Source organism: Xenopus laevis, chromosome 8L (assembly GCF_017654675.1).
Source record: "Xenopus laevis strain J_2021 chromosome 8L, Xenopus_laevis_v10.1, whole genome shotgun sequence".
Taxonomy (NCBI): domain Eukaryota; kingdom Metazoa; phylum Chordata; class Amphibia; order Anura; family Pipidae; genus Xenopus; species Xenopus laevis.
In genome coordinates, this window is record NC_054385.1 from 65,915,682 (window position 1) to 65,942,421 (window position 26,740).

At 41.4% G+C, this 26,740-nt stretch overlaps 1 protein-coding gene across 2 annotated transcripts in view; it reads right to left on the reverse strand.

Moving 5' to 3' along the window:
* Positions 1-26,740, reverse strand: part of prrc2a.L (proline rich coiled-coil 2A L homeolog) — a 68,860-nt gene that overhangs the window by 20,932 nt on the left and 21,188 nt on the right. Inside the window, exons 11-19 of one of the 2 annotated variants that reach the window (XM_041571926.1) lie at positions 26,111-26,336; positions 24,505-24,793; positions 17,850-18,076; positions 15,629-15,920; positions 13,730-13,931; positions 11,305-13,245; positions 11,014-11,216; positions 6,391-6,494; positions 4,244-4,358 (exon numbers count right to left, since the gene is read on the reverse strand). In XM_041571926.1, coding sequence (XP_041427860.1) covers positions 4,244-4,358; positions 6,391-6,494; positions 11,014-11,216; positions 11,305-13,245; positions 13,730-13,931; positions 15,629-15,920; positions 17,850-18,076; positions 24,505-24,793; positions 26,111-26,336 — 3,599 coding nt within the window. 2 annotated transcript variants of the gene reach the window in all.

The following is a 26,740-nucleotide window of genomic DNA, read 5'->3' on the forward strand; positions in this document are numbered from 1 at the left end:
TCCCTTAACAAGCCTTCAAATAATTTGCCCACCACAGATGTCAAGCTTACTGGCCTATAATTGCCAGGCTGAGATCGTAATCCCTTTTTAAATATTGGAATAACATCAGCTTTTCTCCAATCCATAGGCACTATACCAGATGAAAGTGAATTTGAGAAAATCAGAAATATGGGCTGGTCTAAAACTGAACTAAGCTCTCTTAGAACCCGGGGGTGTATGCCATCAGGCCCTGGAGCTGGGTGTACAGCGAGAGAAAGATAAGAAGTCTACTTAATAAAAAAATAGTTCTTCAAAAGTACTTGGAAATACTTTGCAATGATTGAGACATAGTATACAGGGGGACTCTAAAAACTACTAGGAAGACGTGAACAGCACATGGGGATATAGCTAACACTGTCATGCACAGGATCAATAGGCAACATAATATGGCACATGAACAAGCAGAAGAGCAGGAACTACAATAAATTTAAGCTGTCCTTCCAGCCGTTCTGAAAACATTAAAGAGTTGAAAGCTATACAGGTGTGGCATCATTAAAAAGTAAAATGTTCAAAAATACGCAATAAAGCAATAAAAATACTATCCAGAAGACTAACACATTGTCTAGTTAGTCCATGTCAGTCAAACAAAAAGCATACTATGTAAAAGGAAAAGTAGTGTACAACCACCACAAAACTTTTCTATCGCAGAGTAAATCAAGGTAGTTTATGGGATTCTAACTAGCTACTTCTGACTAACCGAGGGAGATACATATGACAGCACTTTTGCTGTTTTCATGTAACCCCCAGGTTTTCTTTTTATAATGTTACAAAGACTAAAGTTTTTTTGCCTTTTGAAGAAGAGCAGCGTCTGTCTTTCACAGAACAGCACTCCTTGTATCCAAGCAGGAAACGTATTTTTCAACTTTTTAACTCTGTGATACAAAGATATTAAATTAAAAATGATTAATATGGTGTGGTCGTTTCTGATTAAAACAGGAAAGGGTAGTTCCTGTTTGATACTTACCTGTTCTTTCATTGTAGTATAGGGACTGAATTAGGCCCTCCTAAAGAGTGTTGAAAATCCGAGAGCAGGGCTCTCTCTTCACTGGCCAATCCTCAACTTGGCACATCCACAACTTAGTTCATTTTCAAATACCAAATATATACCAGAAAACATAATAAGAAGATAATTCTAATTTACCCATTAATGTGGTGAGGATAAACTGTGAGCCAGAAGAATACAATGTCAAGCATCTGGATCTGTATAGTAAGCAAAGTCCATGCAACACAGGCATGATAGCATTAACCCTGTGTCAGTGAAGGTTGATGGTAGTACACAACTTTGAATGCCTTTATCTTTTGTATGGCTGGTAATTAGGCACCAGAGGTTAAATTTTTTTTTTATTTTAAACGGTTTCTCATTTACACCAGGAAATACACATGAATAGCAGATTTGTACAGAATTTTTAACAGAAAGTTTATTATTATCATGGAATGAAGCTTATATTAAATTTTTATTGCAAAAGTTACCCTTTAAACAATTCCTACTGGTTTTTAAACACTGTACCTAAAGAACATGGGAGGACATTTTTTTAATAATTCAAAGCTTTGAAGAATTGGTCTGTGCTTAAAGGAGAAGGAAAGGTTACAACCAAGTAAGCTTTATCAGAATGGCCTATACGAATACCCTAGTAAACCCTCAAAGAAATGCTGCTCAGAGTCCTCTGTCAAAAGAAACACCAGAGTTCTTTCCTTCTATTGTGTACACGTGGGCTTCTGTATCAGACTTCCTTCTTTCAACTTAAACCTTCAGGGCTTGGGCTCGAGCATGCTCAGTTTGTTCCTCTCCCCCTCCCTCCCTGCTGTAATCTGAGGTCAGACCTATGAGTGAGCAGGGAGAGACTCAGGCAGGAAATGATGTCACAGCAAGCTAATATGGCAGCTGCTATCCAAACAAACAGATACAATGTCTAGAGTTGTTTACTCAGGTATGAAAAAGAATTCTAAAGAATAAAAATGGCATTCTAGCTTGCACTATTGTGGCTAATCTATTGGCAATAAACTGCCGTGGTAGCTTTCCTTCTCCTTTAACAAAATGAGTTACTTTTTGGCTGCTGATGAGGATCTCTGGAAGTTCATAGTATGGATGTACCTGCTGAAAAGATTACATTATCTCAATGCAGGAGATCCACTGAATGAACAAGCTGATTGTGAACAATGAGTAATGGCAGGTGGAGTGTCTGTAACACACTTTTTTTGAGAACAGTAAAGGCTCTCTGCAATGCAGCTGCTTGTAGAGAAACTGGAGGCTATCACAAAAAGAGACAGATTCTGCACTCCTTAAAGGAATTGTTCAGTATAAATATAAAAACTTGGTAAATAAAAAGGCTGTGTAAAATACAAAATGTTTCTAATATAGTTAGTTAGCCAAAAATGTATAAAGGCTGGAGTGACTGGATGTTTAACATAATAGCCAGAACATTATTCCTGCTTTGCAGCTCTCTTGGTTTCCACTGATACCAGGCAGTAACCAATCAGTGTCTTGAGGGAGGGGCCACATGAGTCATAACTGTTTGCGTTTGCATCTGACCTGCATGCGGAGGATAAATTGCAAACTCACTTAACAGTTATGTCCTATGTGGTCCCCCTTCAAGTTGCTGACTAATTCAGAGTTAGAGAGCTGAAAGTGTTCTGTTCTGTTAAGACATCCGCTCACTCCAGTCTTTATAGATCACATTTTTAGCTAACTAACTATATTAGAAACATTTTTTATTTTGAACAGTCTATCTATTATAGTACAAGTTGATCCAGGGACTAGTCTATTGTTAGGAAGGAATTTCCCCCCCTCTGGGGCAAATTGGAGAGGCTTCAGGCCTTCCTCTGGACCAACTGGCAGTTAGTCAGGTTAAAAAAAATGTAAAAGGTTGAACTTGATGAACGTGTATCTTTTTTCAACCTAACTTACTATGTTACTATGTATTTACCCAGTTTTTATTTTTACTCTGAACTGTTCTTTAAAGAACTAAAGCTTAACTAAAGAAGCAGGCTAGACATGTTGTACTTTATGTTTTGGGCTTCTATACCAGCCCAAGGCAACCACAGCCCTTTTGCAGTATAAATCTGTCTCCCCAGTAGTTCCCCATCTTCTTTTCTGCTGATTCACTGCACATGCTCTGTGCTGCTGTCACTTACTGAGACTGACTCAAAATATACGGTGCACATATAATATAAATGTGACAATATAAGACTGTTTAGTAATGAATACAGATAATTACTACATGCCAACCCAGAAAGCAGAAAAACTAGCACCAGAATGTAATAATCAGTTGTGTAGCATCCGCTTATATCACAGACCAACCTCATAATGCTTGATAATTTGCAACAACCCCTATGCTTAGCTTCTCAACAGCTGCCCTGAGTCCACTGAGCAGACACTTTCCAAGATGGTGACCCTCTGTGACAAGTTTAAAGTCCTGGATCATTGCTGCTATTGAGAAGCTGAAACTTTAGGCTGGTGCAATAAGGTCATTATATAAAATATGGCATTTTTAGGGTTTAGTTCTCCTTTATATAATATATTCATAATAATGGCTCAGGTATGGTGCAGGTTTCCTTGAATGACTGGCAGGCTATCATCTTAAAATGTAAAGTCACAGAATGAGACTGAATACAGCACATCATAATATGTAAGGTTGTGTAACACAGCAATTAGTAGTCACCAAGAGTAGCAACAAAAGTCACTATTGATTATTAGTGTGTGATACATACCCTAACACATGCTGTATGCTGCTTCTACATTGAATATTGTTTGGTGAAGTTTTGGGGTTTTCATATTTTTGGTTTGTATCAAATATTACAACTCTCCTTTTCATAATTCTGCATGAACTGCATCCGTCAAATGTATTTTGTTTCAGGTATTCCTTATAAAAAAAGAATGGTTCACGTAAAACCTTTCTTTTAAGTTAATTTATTTATTCACAACTTGACTATCGAACTTTTAGTGAAACAGAAACAAAGGTTTCAGGGTTTTCAAGATACAAAAACACATGCACAAATAGACAGTTAAGTGCCATGGGTGACGGCCATTAATTCAGTGAATCAACCGATCCACCTGTGTAAAAGATGTACTGCTATTGTGTCTTGATGATTAGTTTGACAGCCAAGAACATAGGTTTGTGGATGATTTGAGGCCTGATTTTGCTGAATTTTTCCTAGTACATATTTGCTCCATCCTGCAGTTCCTACTTAAAACTAGCAGACTTACTGCTCTGCTCTCTACTCCAGACACGTGGTGCCAGGGCTTCTGGCTGGTGATCTCGAACAACTTGCTCTGTCCAAGTGGTGGCATTCTTGCATGCTCCATGTGGAATAATATCCTGCTAAACAATATAAATCATTAACATACACAACACAATAAAAGAAAATAGAAAAAAAAAAAGAATCTTATCCTGAGATGTTGATTTGAGGTGTAATTTTGATTACAGAATTTTAGACTTATAGATAATCCTTTTCCTGTAGGCCTGAACTGTCAGGGCAGGCATTAGGGGTTTCTGTCCCTTCACTCCTAGAGGCAGGACAGAAGATCTTGCCAACTTCCTCCAGGTATAGTGGCTGGCTCCATCCCTAATACCCAGTACATTGTCAAGATACAATACAAAAGAAATGTAGAAGGGCAAAAGACAAAGGATAGCAAGAATAGTCTACACATTTAACTCCATGAACCCAGGCAGGACTTACTACACTGGCAGTAGTGTACTACACTACACTAGCTCAGGTCAACAAGAAAATGATTTTCTGGTAAATAAAAATTGCCTTTTCCTCTAAATGGCACCAAACAGCAGTGTAAATGTAAAGGCCAATTCTGATAGCAGACAGAAGTAGTTACTACAATGCAATAGCACCCGGCAACACAAAAACTGCAGGTACAAAGATAAATTGTTAGAGGACAATCAAGTGGCAGTATTAGATTTATTTCAAGAAGACAAATCTCTGTAGGGCCCAAGAGGAACTTGAGTTATTGAAGAGTGAGCCTTTACAACAAAGAGCCATGGCTTGTTAATGTGGCCAGATGCAAAGGTTATCAAAGAATATCTCATTTACTTGAACTATGCCAAGCTTATATCTTTCTACTGTGTATGGGGGATTTAGGCAAGGAGACGGTTGTACAATCTCTTGGTTTATTTTGGGTAGAAGTTAGCTCTCCTATGTTGGGAGCGGGTTAGTCTCCCCAGTGTATAGATCCGTGCACTCTTCACTGCACTGAACAGCAAAGACCTTTTTTTCATGTGCTTTGGGTCTTTTGGGTCTACCAACTTTTGTTTTAGGGTGTTCCTTGGTTAGAAAAGTTTTTCTGCTGTTTTATGCCACATCCCTCTGTTTGTTGTTCTGTTGTTATTGCTTGACTGTGATTTTTTTTTTTTGACAAAGGCCCAGTTTAGGTGTCTGCAGAGTTTCCTTTAAAGGAGAACCAAACCTTTTCTCTCAAAACCCCCTACGCTACATAAACCCCCTGCTCCCCCCCCCCCCAGCCTAGGTGTAAAATTCGGTAATTAACTCTAACTTTTTACTTACCTCTCTTTGCAGATTCAGTGTAGAGGAGCTCATGGGCGCCATCTTCCGGTCTTCTTCCGGTGATTCTGCAATTTCTGTGACTTTAGGCGAATACCGAACTGAAGATGGTGCCCGTGAGCTCTGCTGCATCTTCAGAGAGAGGTAAGTAAAGAGTTAGGGTTAATTACCGAAGTTTACACCTAGGCTGGGGAAGAGCAAGGGGGGTCTATGTAGGGTAGGGTTTTTAAGAGAAAATGTTTGGTTCTCCTTTAAAATGCTTGTATTCCTTGTCTTTAGCCCTAGCATTGGTTTCAGCCAGATGGTGCATAGTTTTTATAACACTCAGTTTTTGTTCCAGAGTGTGGTAAGAATAAAACAGCAAATATTGCTCGGTATGAGTAGGTTTCCTGTATACTTCAATATCCAGGTTTCCTCCTCTTTGATAACTATAAAACAGTTTACTTTCAGCTCTTCTTTTGTGAACTTGATGTTTTTATCCATGGAGTGTCTGTGTTAAACGAAGGCTGGAACCTCATGTGTTTTAATCTTGACCCAGGTATCATACACATACATGAAACAATGACTCCACTAAAGGAGTTTAAGGTTTCTTTCTCACTTTTTCCATGTAAAGGTTTGCAATGATAACAGACACAGGAAAATACATGACTTTACTACCCTTGAGGTTTAAATGCTGGGGAATGGCCAACCACTCACTGAAGAAACTGCTTTGGTGAGAGGTAAAACTTTTCCAGAAAACCACAATTTCTACTAGACATGGTTTATCATCACCTGGATGAATGAATGTACATATATCAGGACAAATCCCTAATGTCTATATTATTTATCATATTTGCATCTCACCTCATGAGTGACTTCTTTGCCCCTGCGAAGTTGTGAATTTCGTTTTGGTAATGGTGTAGCTAATGTTTCACTAAGAAGTTTACTGTGGCTGACAACAAAGGAATCTGAAAGAATAAAAACAAAATAAGTTTAGATATTGAACTAAATCTAAAATAACAAAATACTGCCTTTTACTATGCACTTTGCTGTCTATAATAAAAGTTTCCTTATTATTTGAGAATCCTTGCAATGGCAGGAATAATGAAATAAGATCTACTGATGTATGTATTTCTTCCTACAAACCTTGAGACAAATGAATCATATACTAATACTAAAAAATGTAGAGACGCAACATACCTTGCTGAAACTGCAGCAGGTAGATTAATTTGTGCTTTGTTACATCATATGTCCCATAAACTAGGGATGCACCAAATCCAGTATTCTGTTCGGGATTCTGCCTTTTTCAGCAGGATTCGGCCGAAGCCTTCTGCCCATCTGAACAGAATCCTAATTTGCATATGCAAATTAGGGACGGGAGGGAAATCACGTGACTTTTTGTCACAAAACAAAGACGTAAAAAATGTTTTCCCATTCCTACCCCTAATTTGCATATGCAAATTAGGATTCTGATTTGGTATTTGGCTGACTCTTTCGTGAAAGATTCGGGGGGTCGGCCGAATCCAAAATAGTGGATTTGGTGCATCCCTATCATAAACATAACTGGTAATGAACTACTGGTGAGTATCCATGGTCACATTTACCAACACTCTTTGTGCCCAATAAGAAATGCTTACAAATAGTGTTTTAGGAGCACATACCTCAACATGCAATGGTGTGCGTCACAAATGATGTTTGATTCCAACAAATATGGCTATTAGTATCAATATGGCTATATATTCCATCCATATACCCTTTTCAACATTAGTTCAATGACTAGGGTTTGAGTTAATCATTTGCTTATTGTTATAATTATAAAATATTTATGGCTTATGCTATTTATTGCTAAACAGGGGAAGACAAACTCAAGGTAAGACACATTACAACTTTCTGGATCTAGCAAAGTGGTTAAAACAAATAACCAATTTACTGAGAAGATTTCTGTACAAACCCTCCCTTCCCCCAGCTGCAGTCTTTGTAAAGGTGGCCATACACGGGCAGATAAAGCTGCCGATATCAGTCGTTTGGACCGATTTGACAGCTTATCTGCCCGTGTATGGGGGCTTCTGACGGGTCTTCCCGATCGATATCTGGCCATGATATCGATCGGGAAAGTTTGATTTTTAACCGACCGACCCGTCGGAGCCCCTTGGCGCATCGTAATTAGATTGTTCGGCCATACGGCCGAATGTTCGAATTACCCCCGATATAGCCATGCCGTTAGTGGCATATCGGGAAAGATCCGCTCGTTTGGCGATGTCGCCAAACGAGCGGATCTTTGAGTCTATGGCCACCTTAAGGCTAAAGTCACATTTGGTGGTTTTCTCCGCCACCCAATGCTGCCCCATGTATCCAGTCACTAAAAGGAAAGATTGCACAGGTCACTGCATACATTAGATGGATTTCAGCTAAAAATTCACGCACACATTTTCTGTGCAAAATCCATGCTGTATGTGCAGTGACAAAGGGATACCATTCCCATCAGTGATAGCACACAGTAGGCGGCATTGGCCAAAATTAAAAGTTTTTATTTTCTTCCACCAAGAACACAGCCTAATATAAGCCTGAAAGAGATACGGACACCAGAAATTAAACCTTTTTTTACATTTATCATAATATTGTCTTTGCATGCTATCTATAATTTTGCCATAAAACTATTTACAGATGCTTACACATTACCCATCTGATCCCCCATGTCCCTCTGTGGGGGTGCTGCCATATTTGTGCAGCAGTAGTCCGTTGGCACACTAACAAAACAGTCAGGTTTAGGAACTTCAAGTAACAATTACTTACAAAAGCAGCCCTATCAATGAAAAATGATCAACATGAGCTAGAGGTAACTTTTGATGTACATCAATATTTTGAATAATAATTTTTTAGTGTCAGTATCACTTTAAGTTTTGAGATAAGTTGACACTCCTTATACATTATTTTCATTACAAGGCATATTCAATGAACGTAAGTTAGGGATCTAACCCTAAAAGTGAATAAATGTAAACTTATGCAGAGAGATCCTCTGAGCACTTGCAATCTACATTAATTTTCTGTTTTAAGTGTCTTCTGAGATATTAGTTGTTTTTGATAGTTTAAAACGAATACCAGGAGTTAAGCTAAAACAGTACTTTAAGTCACAGTATCAAGAATTGATACTATTTTAAAGCGGTGTTAAGACAACTTGAGAAAGGCTTACACTACTTTATAGAGATAATTTGCAGATGTTAGGAGAAACAAGAATAAGAGCTACAGTGAAGAGATGACAATAATTCACAACTGCAAACTGACATATGTTAAGGAGGGTTGATCACTTTTAAACTGACAGTTGACAGGGTAAGAATATCTGATTTAGAGATTAAGTGATATTCTATTTTGCAGAAGTGAGGTGATAGTAGGTCAATATTGCTCTTTTACAGGGAGAATAGTAGGGATGTACCATAGGCACTATTTGGGATTCGGCCGAATCCCTGAATCCTTTGTGAAAGATTCGGCCGGATACCGAACCGAATCCAAATCCTAATTTGCATATGCAATTAGGGACGGGAAAGGAAAAAGTGTGAAAAATATTTTCACTTCCCTGTTTTGTGATGAAAAGTCGCGCAATTTCCCTCCCCGCCCCTAATTTACATATGCAAATTATAATTTGCATTTGGTTCGGCCAGACAACGATTCGCCAAATCCACATCCTGCTGAAAAAGGCCAAATCCTGAACCGAATCCTGGATTCAGTGCATCACTAGAGAATAGTGTGTGAAGAGTGGACACTACCTGACAGCAATACAAATATCATGCAGCAATGACCAGGTAGAGGGGAAAAAAAAAGTTTCTCTCAATTTATAGGGTTACACTAGCAGTGGTAGAACTGACACTATTTTACATAAAGCAGATGATAGGTTAAGAAGGATTGAAATTGTGAGAAAAGTGAGAAAAGGACTGGCATTCTTTACATTTCAGATGGCGGAGTAGCAGGTCTGTGGACAAATGCAGCACGTCAGTACACAAATCCTTAGACACAGACTCCTATATACCTATTATATACTAATGTATTTTCCATGTTGATTGAAAGAACTCGACATACACTGCCAGCAATATTAAAGCTATATGAAGATGGTGTCTGCTTTTGGAAAAAAACACTGAAGCTAGCTTATGCACTACCCTATTGGCCAAACTACAAACATTATTTGTGCTCTGATAAACTTCAGTCACTCTTTACTGCTGTACTGCAAGTTGGAGTGATATCACCCCTCCCCAGCAGCCTAACAACAGAACAATAGGAAGGTATCCAGAAAAAACGACACCATCAAAATCATGACAGAGTCCCTTTAATTATGACTACCCTGTGAAATAGGACACTGTAACAAATTGTATTTTTTTTCATTACAATTCAAATTTATTAGGAATCGGAGTTGGTACATTTTTGCTGACTATGACTCCAGGCACCGAAAAATTGCTTTGATTTTTTCTATACAACACACTTACAAATAATGGCAGTACTATCCACTTCCCCAAAAAAACAATGGGATGCTTAAACTCTTTTTCAGCATCCCCTGACAGTCAAAAGTCAGAGTAATAGTACAAAAGTATCTGAAATGACACAAGCCTGCATTAAGTACTCAGTGGCATTAGCAATATATGACATTTTGACCCAAGTGATTTATGGCAAATGGAAGGCCACAGATTTAAGATTACAGAACTCACAATGTTACTAAGCACCCTTTACTGATATACAATTTACCTACAGACACCACAGTGCATTCTGTACACAATTTGACTAAGAATGTCCACCTATATATGTTTCCAGTTGTTATTCAGCTCACAAAATCTCGACATGCACTAGGGGGTTATTTCAACAGCAGCTATAATGATAAGTGCAGAAGCAACTGTAAAGTGCAGAATGGAGTCAAGCAGGACAGGGAGAAGCAGTAATTAGTATTTCTAGTGCCTGAAATTACAATGCACACACAAGGTACGGTGGAGTTAAGATAAGAATAGGAGAAATGTATTCATTGTGGGGATCATAAGGCCCAGACAGGAAAAAGTAAAAATATCCAGGGGATTTTAAGGACAGGTGAATGCAGGTAAAAATAATTTTGAGTGGTCAGGGGAAAGCAGCATAATGTGTTCAAAAACAGAGCAGCTGAGAACATTAGAATGCTAGGTGTTTTTAGTTCAAGCAATCATAAGAACAAGACAAGGAATAGCATTCAGCGCAGCTAGCAATCTATTAGGGATGCTAGTGCCTTAAAGTATATGCATGCTGCAGCATCTGCAGTTTCAGGAACTACAAGATTGTGCAGAATAACTAAAAATAGCAGCACCCATATAATAAATATGACTATGCATTAGTCTTAAAATCACTCAATTATATTGAATCAAGTTCCTTTTAGGAAGATTGACCATATCACTTTATTTGAGGGTATATAGTAGCAGTCCTAATATATTTCCAGTTTAATAACACATTTTCACTATAAACCTGCTGACAAAGCTCTCTCACCTGCAGATGGTTGAATATGCACAGGAGATGGATCCAGGTTATGACTGGCTCGTTTGCTATGCCTCTGACCAAGTTCACTGAGTGCCTGCTGGATCCCCACTGGGTTATGTATCACGTGATCCACACGGTATACAACGTTAGTCGTAGGTGTTGACTGGGGAAGAGGTAACGAGGCAGGAGCACGGTCTTCATTTGACCTACCCCTGAAGGAAAATGAAGAAATGCACTGCAATGAAAGATGTTTATTTACAACTTTTTATATAGCTAAATATCCCATAAAAAATAAATTACCCTTTGTTGCGAGGTGATGGCCAGCTTCTCTTGTCTCCACTCCTGCCATTACCACCTCCTTTGTTATTTCTTTGGCCAGCTTGGTGCATGGGTCTACGATTTTGCCTTTCCATGACTGGTCTCTGGCTTGAGAAGCTTCTTTTTGACATATCTCTTTTCTGGTCTTTTACACATGTAACATTTAAGGAAAGTGCTGATTCGCCGCCATTTTGGACTGGCACCTCTCCCCTTTCCTTCTTTTCTGTAAAGTCACTGCTTTCTGATGCAGTCTCCCATTCTTCATTTGCCTGGTCTGAATTAGCATTGCAAGGTTCTGGGGACTTAAGTCCTCTGCGGGGAACGGTACGTTCCTCTTGATTTTGTATGGATCTTTGGGGCTGTTCCTGTGCTACTGTAATTTGTTGAGGCGGAACCTGTGCTCCTGTACCATTTCCTGCTCTTGCTGCATTCTCCCTTTCTTGTTTCAACCTCCGAAACCGTGGTGGCTTATCTTGTTGCTGGGATCTACCATGGTGACGCCTCCTTCTTGGTGGCTGTTGTGGATGCTCCTCTCCAGTTACACATGGAACAGTTGTAAAAGCCCCTTTATCATTTTTCCTTTCTGGTTTATGAGACTGTGGTGCTGCCTGGGACGGAGGAAGCATAGGCTGCTGTGGCTGATATTTTTGATATGGACTAAAGGTTACCATGGATGTCCCACCCCTTCCTCTTCTGGAGGGTACTCCTCTTGGGGTGAATGTACGTCCTCTGCCAGAGTCTTTCCCCTTTTCGGGTGGATGCTGACTAACTGAATTAAAAGAGTCTTTCTGCTGCTGGGATTGCCCACTCTTGGCCACCTCCTTTTCAGAAACGGCAGGCTCTGTCTCACTTCCAGTCTCAGATCCACGCTGCCGCCTTCTTTTGGGCACTTCCTCATACTCGGAGCCCTCACTTCTTGTCTCACTAGTGTTGCGTTCACGACCATCTCTACGTCCAGATGACTTACCATCTGCAATTCCATCTTCTCGATAGAAAGGGCTTTCCTTTCTATAGCCCCCACGAAACTCGCGACTTCTTCCTCTCCCACCCCTACTTCGTCCGCTATATGCTCCACGGAATCCTCGCCCTCGGGAAAAATACTCTCCTCTTCCACGGCCACGTCCTGCTGGAACCAAAGCTACAGATTCTCTAGCAGGAAGTGTGGTCCCAGCAATTTCTTTCCTCCTCCTCAATGGGGATCCTGCTGCTTCCTCTGCCTCCCTATCTGACGGATTGACCTGTTTATTTTTCTGTGTCTCTGAAACAGCAGGAGGAGCTGGACTTGTCTTATTCTCTTGGGTAATTGTTTCCACCCTCCTAACCCCTCTTTTGATAGGCCCTGCCCTACGTTGTGTTGTTGTATGAGCCTGTGATCCCCCTGTAGCTGCAGTTTCTTCTTGCCTCCTACTTCCCCCTAAACCAGGTCTAGGACCCCATCGTGTCTCTGTTTTGGATTCCCGACGAGAAGGCGGCCTATGATAATCTGGCCTGCTAGATTGCAAGGTTCTTTCATGTTTTGGCTCATCCTTGCCAATTTCCTTTTTGTCCTCTTTGTGACGCATACTGGTTGTCTCCTCTTTGGAAGGGGCATCTGGCAAAGGAGGAGCGGCAGAAGCCTCTCTCCTTAGTATGACAGGCTCATCATTCCGTCTGCGGGCCTGTGACGAAGGGGCCGATGGAGGGGGCGTCTGAGTAGTGGCTGAATCTGGATGTTTTTGTTCACTGGACAGAGGAGGTGGGGTTGGTGAAGATTTATGGTTGTGTAGATGGTGCCAGGTATGTTGTTCATCTGTAGAATAATGATGCCCAACATGTGTCTGCTGAGCAGAGGCAGAATTTTCTGGATATGCGTTGAAGTTACCAGAATAAGAGGGTTGCTGAAGATTCTGGGAAGCAACAGTGCGAGAAGGAGGTGTGCCACTTCTATACAAAAAATAAAATTGGGAGAAAGAAGAAGAGGGGCTCATTTAAACAAACACTGACAACACTGATATTGTTAAATTGTACCCACTGTAATCACAAAGGCATCATAAAGAAGAAGGAAAGTCGTCAAATGTTAGGCACAGCTCCGTAGCGAGCACCATAAAGCGATCCTCTTCTGGCTTCTTCTAAAAAGTTGGCTTTTTCATTCTACTGCGCATGCGTCTGCCCCGGGAAATTGAAGAAAGAAGAATCCAGAAGAGGATCGCTCCGTGGTGCTCACTGGTATAACCCTGGGCCATTGCCGTTTTCTGCGGATAGGAGCACCGGCCCGGGATTTCAGGTAAGTAAATACATCCACTGTGATCTAACATTTTGCCCCCCCAAGTATGAAACGACTTTCCTTCTCCTTTAAGCCATTTTTGAACACAAAGTCTATATGAGATATCCATTTAACAAATGAAGTTGCAGTATTATTTCCTTTTACCTTATTTCCCTGTTGTTATCTTCTATATTTTGTCGCATAGAGGACATTAGAGGCCTTGCCTCAGGAGAATTAAACATTTCGCCTCCCCATAAAAGTTTAGGGTCTGTAGGTGGCGTTGTCCGTTCCCTCATCAGTGGAGGATGACGCTCATACCTATCCGATCCAGAGCCACCACTGTCTGAGCGTTCTCGTGTCATCAGCCCTAGCATTAAATAAGAGGGAGTTTGGGTAAACCTGAATAATAAGATGACCCTTATTATCTCATTACAGTGTTGTGAATGCAAAGTCTCTAGACCTTATAATCATCTCTTGCCTTTAGCTGATGCAACCCTATTAGTCAGTAGCAAATGTGTCGCTGACATAGTATAAGTACCAGCTTGTGAACAATGTAGATTTTTTTCTATGCTACATTTTAGTTAATGTCACCCTGCATATTGGAAACCAAAAATAGTATGGGCTATGTCACACAGTGTTTTTGACTGCCACTGTAGTCAAGTGGAAACATAAGGGGTCAAAATGCCACATTATTTATGTTATGGCTTTCAATATAGATCTATGGGAAATGCATTGTCTAAAGCAGATCTCGAAATCCCTTTTTTATAGTGAATTTCACATATCACTTTATATGAAGCAGTGCCAACCGTATTGGGGTGCTTAGACTGCTATAGCTTTGCCCCTGATAATATATAGCAGTAAAAAAAACACCCAGTGCACCATTAGACTAAGTGAATTTTTGCTAGGGTTTACAGTTGAGAACACAAGATATTTGCCACATTATTTTCACAAGAAGCCAACAGAGCAGGGACCAGTTTAAAAGTGCAACCAATATAACTTCTAAAGCCTCTCTAAACAAAAAATTCACAGAAAACTTTAATAAACGTTTCGGTAAAGGGAATACATTTGACAGTTTATTTATGAAGCAAACTTCAGATAACTTTTGTCTATTAAAACATTTGTGATGCTGCATGTTACTACTTAATGCTAACAAACCAGAAAGGATGAGGATGTGGTTGGCTGGTCTGATAAGACATGGAGATACAAAAAATGAATTGATTTAAAAGAAAGGCAGAATTGACTTGTCTACAGCCATATGATCCCAGCTGAATATGACCGATTTGCTAAAGCTCCCAACTTTGAAGTGGACACGGGTGCTTTCTATAATAGCGATATGGGGCACTAATGTTGGATCTTGTATATTTTGGGGTTTTCCCCCAAGTATCCCTGTCATATTGATACACATGAACACTTTCAACATTTATTTTATGCTTGCAGTTCCGACATTTTGGTGGGCATCGAATCCAGGATTCAGCTTTTTAAGCAGTGCCTGGCTGAACCAAATCCTTAAAATCAAAATATTTTCCATCACATGAACAAGGAATTTGTGGGGAGTCTTTCCACATGCTCAGAGCCTGGTTTTATTTAACCCTTCCTTGCCACAATTAGCATATGCAAGGGTTGAGATTCTGCTTGGAATTAGGCTGAATCCTTCATGAAAGATTTGTGATTCAGCCAAATTCCAAAATAGTGGATTTCATGCATCCCTACTTTTAAACTGTTTATACTACGGTATATTTTTCCATGAATAAGTAGGTTTTTATAGGCTACAGTTTTATTCAGTAATATAACTGTGGGCATCTGTAATACTTGCTATGTCCATTGCCTTACTGCCAGTTGGTGCTCCCAGATGGAAACCCCTGATCTGCATTTCCAGACACAAGGGCCCCTCAGGTATAATTGAACCATGTGCAGGATATTCTCTAAGAAGCACCTATGATGCAAACCTTCTGTTTCCAAAAGACTATGTATGGTCCATGTTGGTAGATCTGACTGTAAATACTACTCAGGAGAAATAGTATCATTTGACTATAATAGACTTTGCCCTTTTTTGAGTCCATTTACCTGAAGGGTGTACCCCTGCAGTGGGTGTATAGTAGTCCAAGGGTCTTCCTTGCATAAGGCGAGGGTCAATTAAATGTGGCACCATGACCCAGCGAGGATCATAGCTCACATGAGAAGGTAAGGGACCATGAGGTGGTTGTGGTGCTGGGGTTGTCCGTCCCAGTGAACCTCCGCTGTAAAGCGCTTTCTGTGGAGGCTGTGAAGGAGGAGCTGGAGGCTGCTGGGTTGGAGGTCCAACTGAAGCTGAAGGGAGAGGGTCTCTGCTCTGCTGCCACTGCTTCATGAGCTGCTCCTATGACAGAAAAAATACTTAAGAAGAACAGATATTACATTAAACGAAAACTATACCCCCAAAACGAATATTTAAGCAACAGACAGTTTATGTCATATTAAGTGGCATATTAAAGAATCTCACGAAACTGGTATATATATTTAAGTAAATATTGCCCTTTTACATCTCTTGCCTTGAACCACCATTTTGTGATAGTCTCTCAGCTGCCTCAGAGATCACCTGACCAGAAATACTGCAGCTTTAACTGGAACAGGAAGAAGTGTGGAAGCAAAAGACAGAGCTCTGTCTGTTAATTGGCTCATTTGACCTAACATGTATGGTTTGTCTGGTTTGTTTGTGTGCACCGTGAATCCTACGATCCCAGGGGGAGGGCCTTATTTTGTAAAATGGCAATTTTATATTTAGGAATACCCAATGGCACATACTACTAAAATATATTAGTATATTAATTTGAAAATGGTTTATTTACATGAAGCAGGGTTTTACACATGAGCTATTTCTTTTTTAAATTAAAACTTATCTGGTCCTGTGGATCCGGACAGTGCCGGAGTGCCGGACAGTCCTGTTCTTTCTTCGATTTCTCTATAAAAAAATATTGCATAAAACAGCTTATGTGTAAAACCCTGCTTCGTGTAAATAAGCCATTTTCAATATACTCTTTTAGTAGTATGTGCCATTGGTATCCGTTTGAGTGCCGGACAGTCCTGTTCTTTCTTCGATTTTTCTGGCGTACTGCTCCCTAAAGCTGGGGGTCTGGGGCTGGTGCACCCGGACCACATCTACTACTCGGTGAGATATTAAAATATATTCTGGGGCACCTTGTCTCTCTAAACATTGCAATCTTTTTACAGAGACCTACATTGTTTGGGGGTATAGTTTTCCTTTAATACTATTCTTTTAGTATTGCACAGAGCACTTGCACTTGTTTAAGATCACATGCCATCACAGGCTTTCCTTTTTCACTTACGATACAGTCTGTCAACCTCCCCCTCTTGTTCCTCAAAAAGTAAAAACCTCACACACAGTATTAGCTATTATATTGGCAACATTTAGACATTAAAGGACAAGGAAAGGCTGATTCAAAATGTTACCCTCCCAGTGAAATATATCACGTTATTCCCCAAACCAGTGCACCTTTCCAGGAACAAACTGCAGCACACCAGGAAAACTTTCTAAAGAAGCACTCGCATCTTAACTTTCTCTTTCCCAGACGTGTGCACGCACAGTGTCAAGCCATTTAACCTTGCACATTTTCCCAAAAAAAAGCAGCACTGGCCTTGGGGAGGGGGGAGGAAGCAACATTTTCTGGCACTTAAAATAAACTCATGCATTATAAGCATAGTTATTTTGACATGCGGTCTGCCATGACTGCTCATTATACATGCACCCGTGGCGCCTGTGAACTTCGATGCCGGAATCTGCACCAAGGGGTAAGTAAAACGTTAGGGGCATTTTCCCGGGGTAACACTTACGCTGGGGGGAGGGGGTCTATTTAGGGTAAGGGGGTAGGGTTTTTTTTAATTAACTTTAGGGTTGAATTCTCCTTTAAGCAGCTTATCTGCTCAATCTCTTATCCCTCCTCACACTACTGCTAAGGTTGAAATCAGTGTGCTTTACTAATACTGGGTTTAGGTGCATTGTTACATTGAAGGGGGCCATCTTTGACCCAGGACAACCAAATCATGTAAATATCCAGTTATTCTGAGGTCCTTATTGCATTCACACACTATTTTATGAGAAACCTGACTGTATGTTTTTGGTATGTCGAAGTACCCACAGAAAACCAATAAATACATTTTAAATTTGTAGTTTTTCTGGTCTTTTAAAAAGACAATTTTTTAGCATCTTACTGGGTTCATATTCTCACGATGTCTAATTCTCAAAATGAAATTCTAATTCACAATTCTAATATTCTAGGAGTATAGTTACCTGCTGCTGCCTCTGGAAACGAGGTGGCAGGCTCTTTTGGAATTTGGCATATCCACTCTGGGAAGGACCTGCAGGAGGTGGGCGGCTTACAGGAGGTGCTGACTCTTGTTTAATCTCAGGCCGAGATGGTGGGGCAACACACTCTACTTTTACTTGAGGCATTTCAGGTACTGGAGGAGATGCATCAGGATGTGGTATAGATACAGCAGACAGTGGGGCCTCCATTTCTAGGAAATATAAAGAAACTTTCATGACAAAACTTTAAAGGGATACATTCATGGACATTTTTAAGGTTTCTTTTTTTTTTCAACAAGAGGAACAAGAAAAGTACAAATAAAATATAAATTTTTTTATTATTTCTCTTACAGCTACTTGGGGGACACAGGGCCTATGGGTTATAGCTTCTACCACTAGGAGGCAGGACACTAGAACAAAAGTCTCCTCCCATGTCAGCTATAACCCCCATCAGAGGCTAACTGAATCAGTTTTCTCTAGTGTCCTCAGAAGGTAAGGGCATAGCCTTAGCAGGCCTTTTCAGTGATGATTGTCTACGGTCCCGAACTAGCCAGGACGCAAGGGGATGATTCTGACACTACTTAGGTAGCGCAACCAGACGTCCCCCTATATAGATTCACTTCCAGGACTGTAAACCGCATCTAGCACGGGTCACCTAGCATATTCCTGCTCCTTACTCAGGAAGCAGACGCCTAGCTGGAAGGAGGGTATGCTCCGGAAAGGTTACTAAGTATGTACACGGGAAGTAACCAACACTACCCGTCATGGTAAGTGTGGCGCGACCCTCATTCCTGTTACTTTACCAATCAGCCTAGACACCTGCATGCTGGACCCCCTCTTGGTCCCTAATGCGGTAACCGCAGCTTTGCGGTGGGACCAGAAGTTCGGCTCCTTCACTTCTGGCATGTTTGTGCGTGCCTTTCTCCCCTATTGGTCGGCACACTCCATGGCAAGGTAACTCAGCGCCTGCCCCTTCTGGTCCTCATTTGCCACGAGTTACCGGGCAGGTAGGACGCAGGCACAACTGTCTCCTCACACTCAGGCACTCTCTGCGGATAATCTACCCACACGCAGCTATGGCTGAAGGAGTGGGCGATGGCTTGTTCACCAGGAGTACATCCAAATTTTGTAAAAGATTACCAACGGGGCATAAAGAACCCCTGTGCAAGAAATGCAATCCCTCTGAGGCACCTTTGACGGCCATCCCGGGTACTTCTGCTACTGGGGGAAACTGCACCCTCGGCGGGCCCCCTCCTACAGCCAGGGATACCCCTAGCCCACGGCCAACAGCCTCTGCAGAGGGTTCCCAGCTTGCCCCTGACTGGGCTGTCCAACTGTCTGATGGCATCTCAAGACTTCCTTCTCAGAGGAAGAGAGTTGCCATCCTTCCTTACCAGGCTCCATTGCCCCTGAAAAATCCCTAAGCAAGGGAGAGTTATCCGATGAACAGGGACAGAAGCAGAGTCCCACCACTCCTCATCTGAGGCAGTGCATACCCTGATCTCCTCTGTATTGGAGACATTAAATCTCTCTGAAGAAAGTGTCCCAGGTATTCCCCTCTCAAACCCAGTTGGACACCATTATTCAAACCGAGTGGGCCACAGCTCCATCAATGGATGCACCAGTCTCTTGCCTATCTAAAAACACCACCCTTCCAGTCTCAGATATATCCTCCTTCAAGGACGCAATGGACAAGAAACTTGAAGGAATCCTGCGTTCATCCTTTAGCCCATCCAGAGCAGCATTGCGTCCTATCTTTGCTTCTGCCTGGGTCAGCAGAGCCGTGCAGACATGGTCGGATTCCCTGCTAGACGGGCTAACGTCGGGCGCCTCACGCCAGGAAATGGCACAGCTGGCGAATCAGATCAAAGAGGCCAGTGCTTATATCAGTGAGGCAACCTTGGACACAGCACAGCTCACCACCAGAGCCTCAGCACTAGCCATACCTGCAAGGCGCTCCCTGTGGTTAAAGCTATGGTCCGCAGACCTATCGTCTAAAAAGTCGCTAACGTCCATTCCATTCAAAGGAAACATACTATTCGGCCCCGAACTTGACAAGGACTCTTGGGTCCACAAGGTGGTATCTCTGGGATACCACACAGAATTTTCTCAGCCCCCACCTCACTGTTTTTTATGTCCAGGTTACCCAAGGACCCAATTTGCGCAAGGTCCTTCTTAAAGTGATAAAAATCATAGGAACGTGTCAGTATGAAGTAAATGCTGCACAAGAAATATTTCTCCTCAAAGCCCCCCCCCCACAAAGTCAAGATGGAGTCTCTCCGTTCAGTCATTGCCCTTTGGGCTGACCTGAGCCCCCAGGGCATTTACCAAACTCATGGCAGTCTCAAGCAGCAGATCCAGGGGGATTTCAATCACACCCTACCTGATCTTCTGATCAAGGCACCCACTTATCAGCTGATCAACTCACTTGCAGCTGGCGATGGCACTACTACAAGTGTTCGGTTACAAGATCAACCTTCAGAAATCCTCTCATTCCATGTCAACCCATGGTATTCCTGTGAATGACATTCGACATGCAGCTCCAGAGAATATTCCTCCCAGAAGACAAGATTTACCAGCTGTTAGACCTGGTCCATCATCTAAGCAAGACTCGCAAACCCACTGCTTCTGCATGTAAGTGCTGGGTTCCATGGTGGCAACAATTGATGCGGTACCTTCCGCATCAGTTCAACCTACCAGTTCAACTTGAGGGAACTCCAGTGGAACATCCATGCCCGGTAGCACAAGGGTCAGAGTCTCCTATTAATGATCCCCTTATCCCCTCAATCCAGAGCCTCTCTGACATGGTGGATGGTGGACAGTCACCTGACCAAGGACAGGCCCCTCGCCAATCCGGTATGGCGAGTACGGACTACGGACGCCAGCCTATCGGGCTGGGGAGCAGTCTTTGAGGGACAGACAGCACAAGGCCTCTGGTCACCAACAGAGTCCTCCCTCCACATAAACATACTGGAACTAGTCGCCATTTGTAGAGCTCTCTCCACTGGCAGTCCAGTCGGACAACGCCACAGCAGTGGCATACATAAATCGCCAAGGGGCACAAAGAGCCCTCAGGCACTCAGAGAATCCAACACAATATTCCACTGGGCAGAACATAATGTCCCTCTCCTATCGACAGTTTACATTCCCGGAGTCGACAGACAATAGATTCAGGGGGAATGGTCTCTGAACAACAAGATTTTTCACAGGCTTGTGGAAAGGTGGGGACTCCCGGCTGTCGACCTCATGGCATCCCGGTTAAATCACAAAGGTCCCTGGTACCTGGCTCGCACAAGGGACCCACAAGCGGAGGCAAAGGATGCAATGAAAACACACTGGTCATTCCAACTGGCTTACATATTCCCCTCCTCTTCCCAGAGTCATCATGGAAAATAAGGAGGAAAAGAGTAAGGACTATACTCATTGCCCCTTATTGGCCACGTCAAACATGGTTCTCAGACCCGATCGTCATGACACAGGAGGAGCCATAGACTCTTGCACTAATTCCAGATCTGCTATCCCAGGGCTCAGCTCTACATCCCAGACTGCCCCTCCTCAATTTGACGGTCTTGCTGTTGAAGCCTTGATCCTACGGGAGAAAGGCTTTTCCCATACAGTCATCAAAACGCTAATGGCTGCCTGAAAAACGGTTTCATCCTGGGCCTACAATAGGGTGTGGAGACTATACTCAAACTGGCGCCAACACAACAACATTCCCTTTCGGGATCTCTTGGTTCCTTCCATACTCAAGTTCCTCCAGTCTGGATTAGACAAGGGAATAGTACTGGGTTCCATCAGGCACAGGAATCGGCAGTTTCTGTACTTTTTCAAGAACGTCTGGCCCTCCAGCCAGACATCAAGACCTTCATCCAGGGGGCTACCCGCATGGTTCCCCCCCTTCAGAGCTCCTTGGGATCTGAATCTTGTCCTCTGAGCACTTCAGGAACCTCCATTCGAACCTCTTTCCTCAGTCCCAGCATCATTCCATCGGGCTCTCGTCAGGGACAACCTGCTTTCAAAACCACCATAGCCAGGTGGATTAAGGAATCCATCTGCAGAGCATATGTGGCTTGGGGTATGCCAGCTCCCTTAAGAGTAAGGGCACACTCCACTCGAGCAGTCAGTACCTCTTGGTCATTCAGGAACCAGGCCTCAGCAGACCAGATATGCAAGGCAGCAACATGGTCCTCTATCCATTCATTTGCCAAGTTCTACGATTTCGATGTTTCTGCGGCATCAGATACACGCTTTGGCAGGAAGGTGCTGCAGGCAGAGGTGGTTTAAAATTAGAGGGCTTTGGCTTCCTGTCCACATGGTTTCATAAGAGACAGTTTTGGTATGTCCTCATAGTCCCTGTGTCCCCCAAGTAGCTGTAAGAGAAAAGGTGATTTTGTGTTACTCACTAGTAAATCCTTTTCTCTTCAGTGTCTTGGGGGACACAGGGCTTCCCTCCCTTGGAAGCAACAGCCTTCGTTTCGCCTTCAGCCATCCTTATACATAGTTAAAGCTGCATTGTTATATACTTCTTTGGTACTGATTCAGTTAGCCTCCGCAGGGGGTTATAGCTGACGTAGGAAATGTTTATATGAGTAGAGTTGGTGTTGTAAAGGGGGTGGCAATGGCTCTGGTTTTGCAAATGCCTTTATGTATATGTATTTTGAGCAAATTTAGAGACTGCACTGTGTACCCGGAATTGTTTCAACACAAGTGTTTTCTGTGTGTGGCACAATACGATTAGTTAAATAAGCTAAATATGATAAAACTGGAGTGAAATACTTGGATGTAAAGAAATGGCACAATCAAGACAAAGAGTTTCCACTGTTCTTAAAGGACCAGTAACATCAAAAAAAGTTTTTAAAAATTTGTTTGTATACATAGAAAAAAAACCACCAAGACAAATTAAACTTTAAAATCGCAAAGCCTTTATTAAGAAATAACTTACCGAAACTCCACTTCAGAAAAGGCGACACGCCGACGATCCATTGTGTGGCGCTCAATGGAGAAATCGAGCGTTGGATGGATCGCCGATTGATTTCTGAAGAGGAGCGCAAGCAGAGTTTCGGTAAGTTATTTAATAAACTTTAAGACTTTAAAGTTTAATTTGTCTTGGTGGTTTTTTTTTTTTCGATGTCTACTAACAAATTTAAAAAAACAAAAAATTTTTGATGTTACAGGTCGTTTATAATTGAACACAACATCTTTTTATACTGTGTAAGTCACCATCCACCCAAATGAATCACTCCCATCACTCATACATGAAAAGCTGTATAATCAAAGTCCTTTTTCCAATAACAGTTATAGTTAGACCGGGTTGAAAAAAGACAAAGTCCATCAAGTTCAACCCCTCCAAACGAAAACACAGCATCCATACACACACCCCTCCCTACTCTCACATAAATAATATACACCCATATCTATAATAACTATAAAATGTAGTATCACAATAGTCTGCCTTAGGTGGGCAATTTCTTTCCCTTTCTTGATGTAACTGCACTCCTCCCATGTGCCCCAATCTCCTTGCCATATTGTTTAGGGGAGCATTCCCTTGGTAATGTGTATGCAATTTTCAGTTGAAGGATTTCAGGTTGGGTTTTGCAGGGCTTCATACCAAGTCTACAAGTCCATTCCAAGACCTGAGTCCGATGTACGCAATTCAATTAAGAAGAATTGATTGAATATTTAAGAGAGGGATTGTTTAAACTGTAGAGAAAACCCCTCAGCCAATACTAGACAGATGTTGACATTCACACACAAGATGCAACAGTTTGAAATCTATTTGTGAGAAAGTGAAATTGGTAGAAAAAAACAAGCAATGGCCTGGAGGTTGCTTATTTTTAAATTAATACTATCATAGGAAAAAATGTTTTTGTCAAAATTCATGAGTTAATAAGTGCTACTCCACTGAAAAGAGCAAACAGATTTTTTTATATTTAATTTTGAAATCTGACCTGGGGCTAGACATAATGTCAGTTTCCCAGCTGCACCCAGTCATGTGACGTGTGCTCTGATAAACATCATGCGGCTCAAGACACCAGGAAGCATGCACCCGTTCTTCAATAGTGCAAGTGTCTATAGCCTAGAGCTAGTAGCGGCTGCTTTGTTTTCTGTTATAAAAGACCCAAGAAGAAGCAACTGCTGACAGAAAACCATAAGAAGTTCTGACTGGAGTTCACCAAAACACACCTGTAAAAGGCAACCTTCTTCTAATATATGTGGACATATGAAATAAAATACATGGAAAAATTAAACCTAACAGAAAACAACACTATGAATTAGGGAGGAGATGAGCTGACATTATGGGGTTGCTCTGCTGCCCATAGTGCTGTGTGCCTTGAGTCTGTGCACAGCATCATAAAATCAAGACATTACAAAGGCATTTTAGTGCACAATATTAAATGCTGTATCAACATTAAAATGCACAATATTAAATACATTGTAGTGTGCTTTTTTTTCAAATCGGAAAATACATGTTAAGCTTTAAATGGAATAACAGTGAAACAAGGAATTGTAGAATCTTTGAACTTATTTTGCACTACATCAATTTATTATAGCTCACATTCTAAGCTATCTGAGTGCAGGGTGCCAATATTTTAGGCCACAATTTTGTTATACTATCATTCACACAGATGTCACAGTATACCTGGAGGAGTCTGGCTTCTTAGTTCTTCACCATCATTTCCTCCACATTTCATACTGACAGCAGGCTCCACCTCATCAGGTGCAGGGCGGCATTTCATATCCAAAAGTTTAAGTTTCTCAGCACAAGCAGCTCGCCTTTCATCTTCCATCCTACGCTCCTCCTCCTCCCTTCGTCTCCTTGCTCTCTCTACTGCCTGTGAGATCTCAGAGGAGGACTGCTTCCTGCGCTGGCGCCATGCCTCATCCTCATCTTCCAGAGAAGTCATTGCCTGGGGCACTGTCGGTTTCTCCTGTGAAGAAGGCATGGGCAAGTTATAGCACTATTAAATTGAAAAAATCTAAAATAGTGTGGAAAAATCTACCAGAACACATATTTTCCCTTAAAGGGGTGGTTTACCTTTCAGATAACTTTTATTATGTTGTAGAACGACCAATTCTAAGCAACTTTTCAATTGGTTTTCATTATTTATTTTTTATAGTTTTATAATTATTTGCCTTTTTCTTCTGACTCTTTGCAGCTTTCAAATGGGCATTGCTGACTCCCTTTTAAAAAACAAATGCTCTGTAAAGTTACAAATGTATTGCTATTGTTACTTTTTATTACTAATCCTTCTATTCTGGCCTTCTCCTATTCATATTCCAGTAATACATTTTCAAGTTTTTTTTTTATGGTCAAAACTGTCAAATTTGACATGGGAGTTATTCAAATTCGATTTGTTTTTTAAAAAATTTGAATTAGATTTTCGAGTATCATACTCAGGCCCTTTAAGACCTTGAATTTAACTATTCGCCACCTAAAACCTGCCGAATTGCTGTTTAAGTCAATGGGAGAGGTCCAGGGATCAATTTTGAGTTGTTTGCAGTCTTCAAGGTTTTTTTTGGAGGAAAAACTCAAATCCAGTTTTTTCAATTCAAATGGAATTTAATTCAAATTTCGATTTGAGTTTTCGGGTCGATTCTATTCATCTGCGTTTTAAAAATGTGGTTTTATTAATAAATTTCGATTGGTCGAATTTCATGTTACTGGGAGTTTATTTTAAAAAACATGAATTATTCAACCCTTGATAAATGTGCCTCCCTGTGTCTGAAGTGGATGTAGCAGGTGCCATAAGATTTCCAAGATATGAACCTGGAAACCCATACCTGCTGGCTTTAGGGGTAATAAACCTTTTTTAACCTTTATAAAATGGCCTATTTTAGCAGCTTTTCATTTGGTCTATATTTTCATAGTTTTAGAATAATTTGCCAGTACTAATCCAGATAATAAAAGTTTCCCCTCTGCCTCCGCCCCAGCCACCACCACCACACTGACATGAAACAGTTTTGTCAATGTGATTATGCTTAGTGGAGGGTAATGTTCTGATAGACTGGAGGTAAAAGGTAAACAGTGCCCCAGCCTGCCTGCAAATATGGTGTTATTCAGGAAGCTGCTCTGAGTAGGAGATCAACACAGTTAGTATGTGAGGGTGCAGGGGGATACAGAGGGCATACTAGGAAAGGCTATTAATATCTTCGTTTATAAGTGAAAAGTGACATGTTGCGGAATGTGTTACATCTCCTTAGAATGTATGGCAAGCCTTTATTGTGTTGAGTTTTAGGCGTTTTACCTTTTGCTCAGGCTGTGGGCCTCTTTGGGTTGCCTGGGTCCTATGAAGAGGGGGTGCAGAAGCAGCAACTGCCATTACAGGCTCTTGGCCTCCGTTTCCCTCTGTCCATGCCACTTTGGCTGGTGGGGGCATCTCCTCTGCAGGTGCACCTTTCCTAACATCTGAAGACTCTTCCACCTTCTTCGGTTGTGTTATAGATAAGTCAGTATTGAGACCTTTAGTCTCCCTAGTACAGAGAAAGACAGACAATTGAATGTATTAGGTCAGACAAGCAGGCAAAGTTTTGGGCTCAATCTTTCCCTTTTATCAAGCCTGTACAGAGAAGACAACACATAACTGTAGGTCTCTATAAAAATATATCACATAAAACAGTTCATATGTAAAGCCCTGCTTCATCTAAATAATTATTTTTCAAGTAGTATGTGCCATTGGGCAATTCTAAACAGAAAATTGTCATTACCATGGAGGGACCAGGGGTGAGGAAAGGTTAATGGGATACTGTCATAGGAAAAACATTTTTTTTTCAAAATTAATCAGTTAATAGTGCTGCTCCAGCAGAATTCTGCACTGAAATCCATTTCTCAAAAGAGCAAACAGATTTTTTTATATTCAATTTTGAAATGTGACATG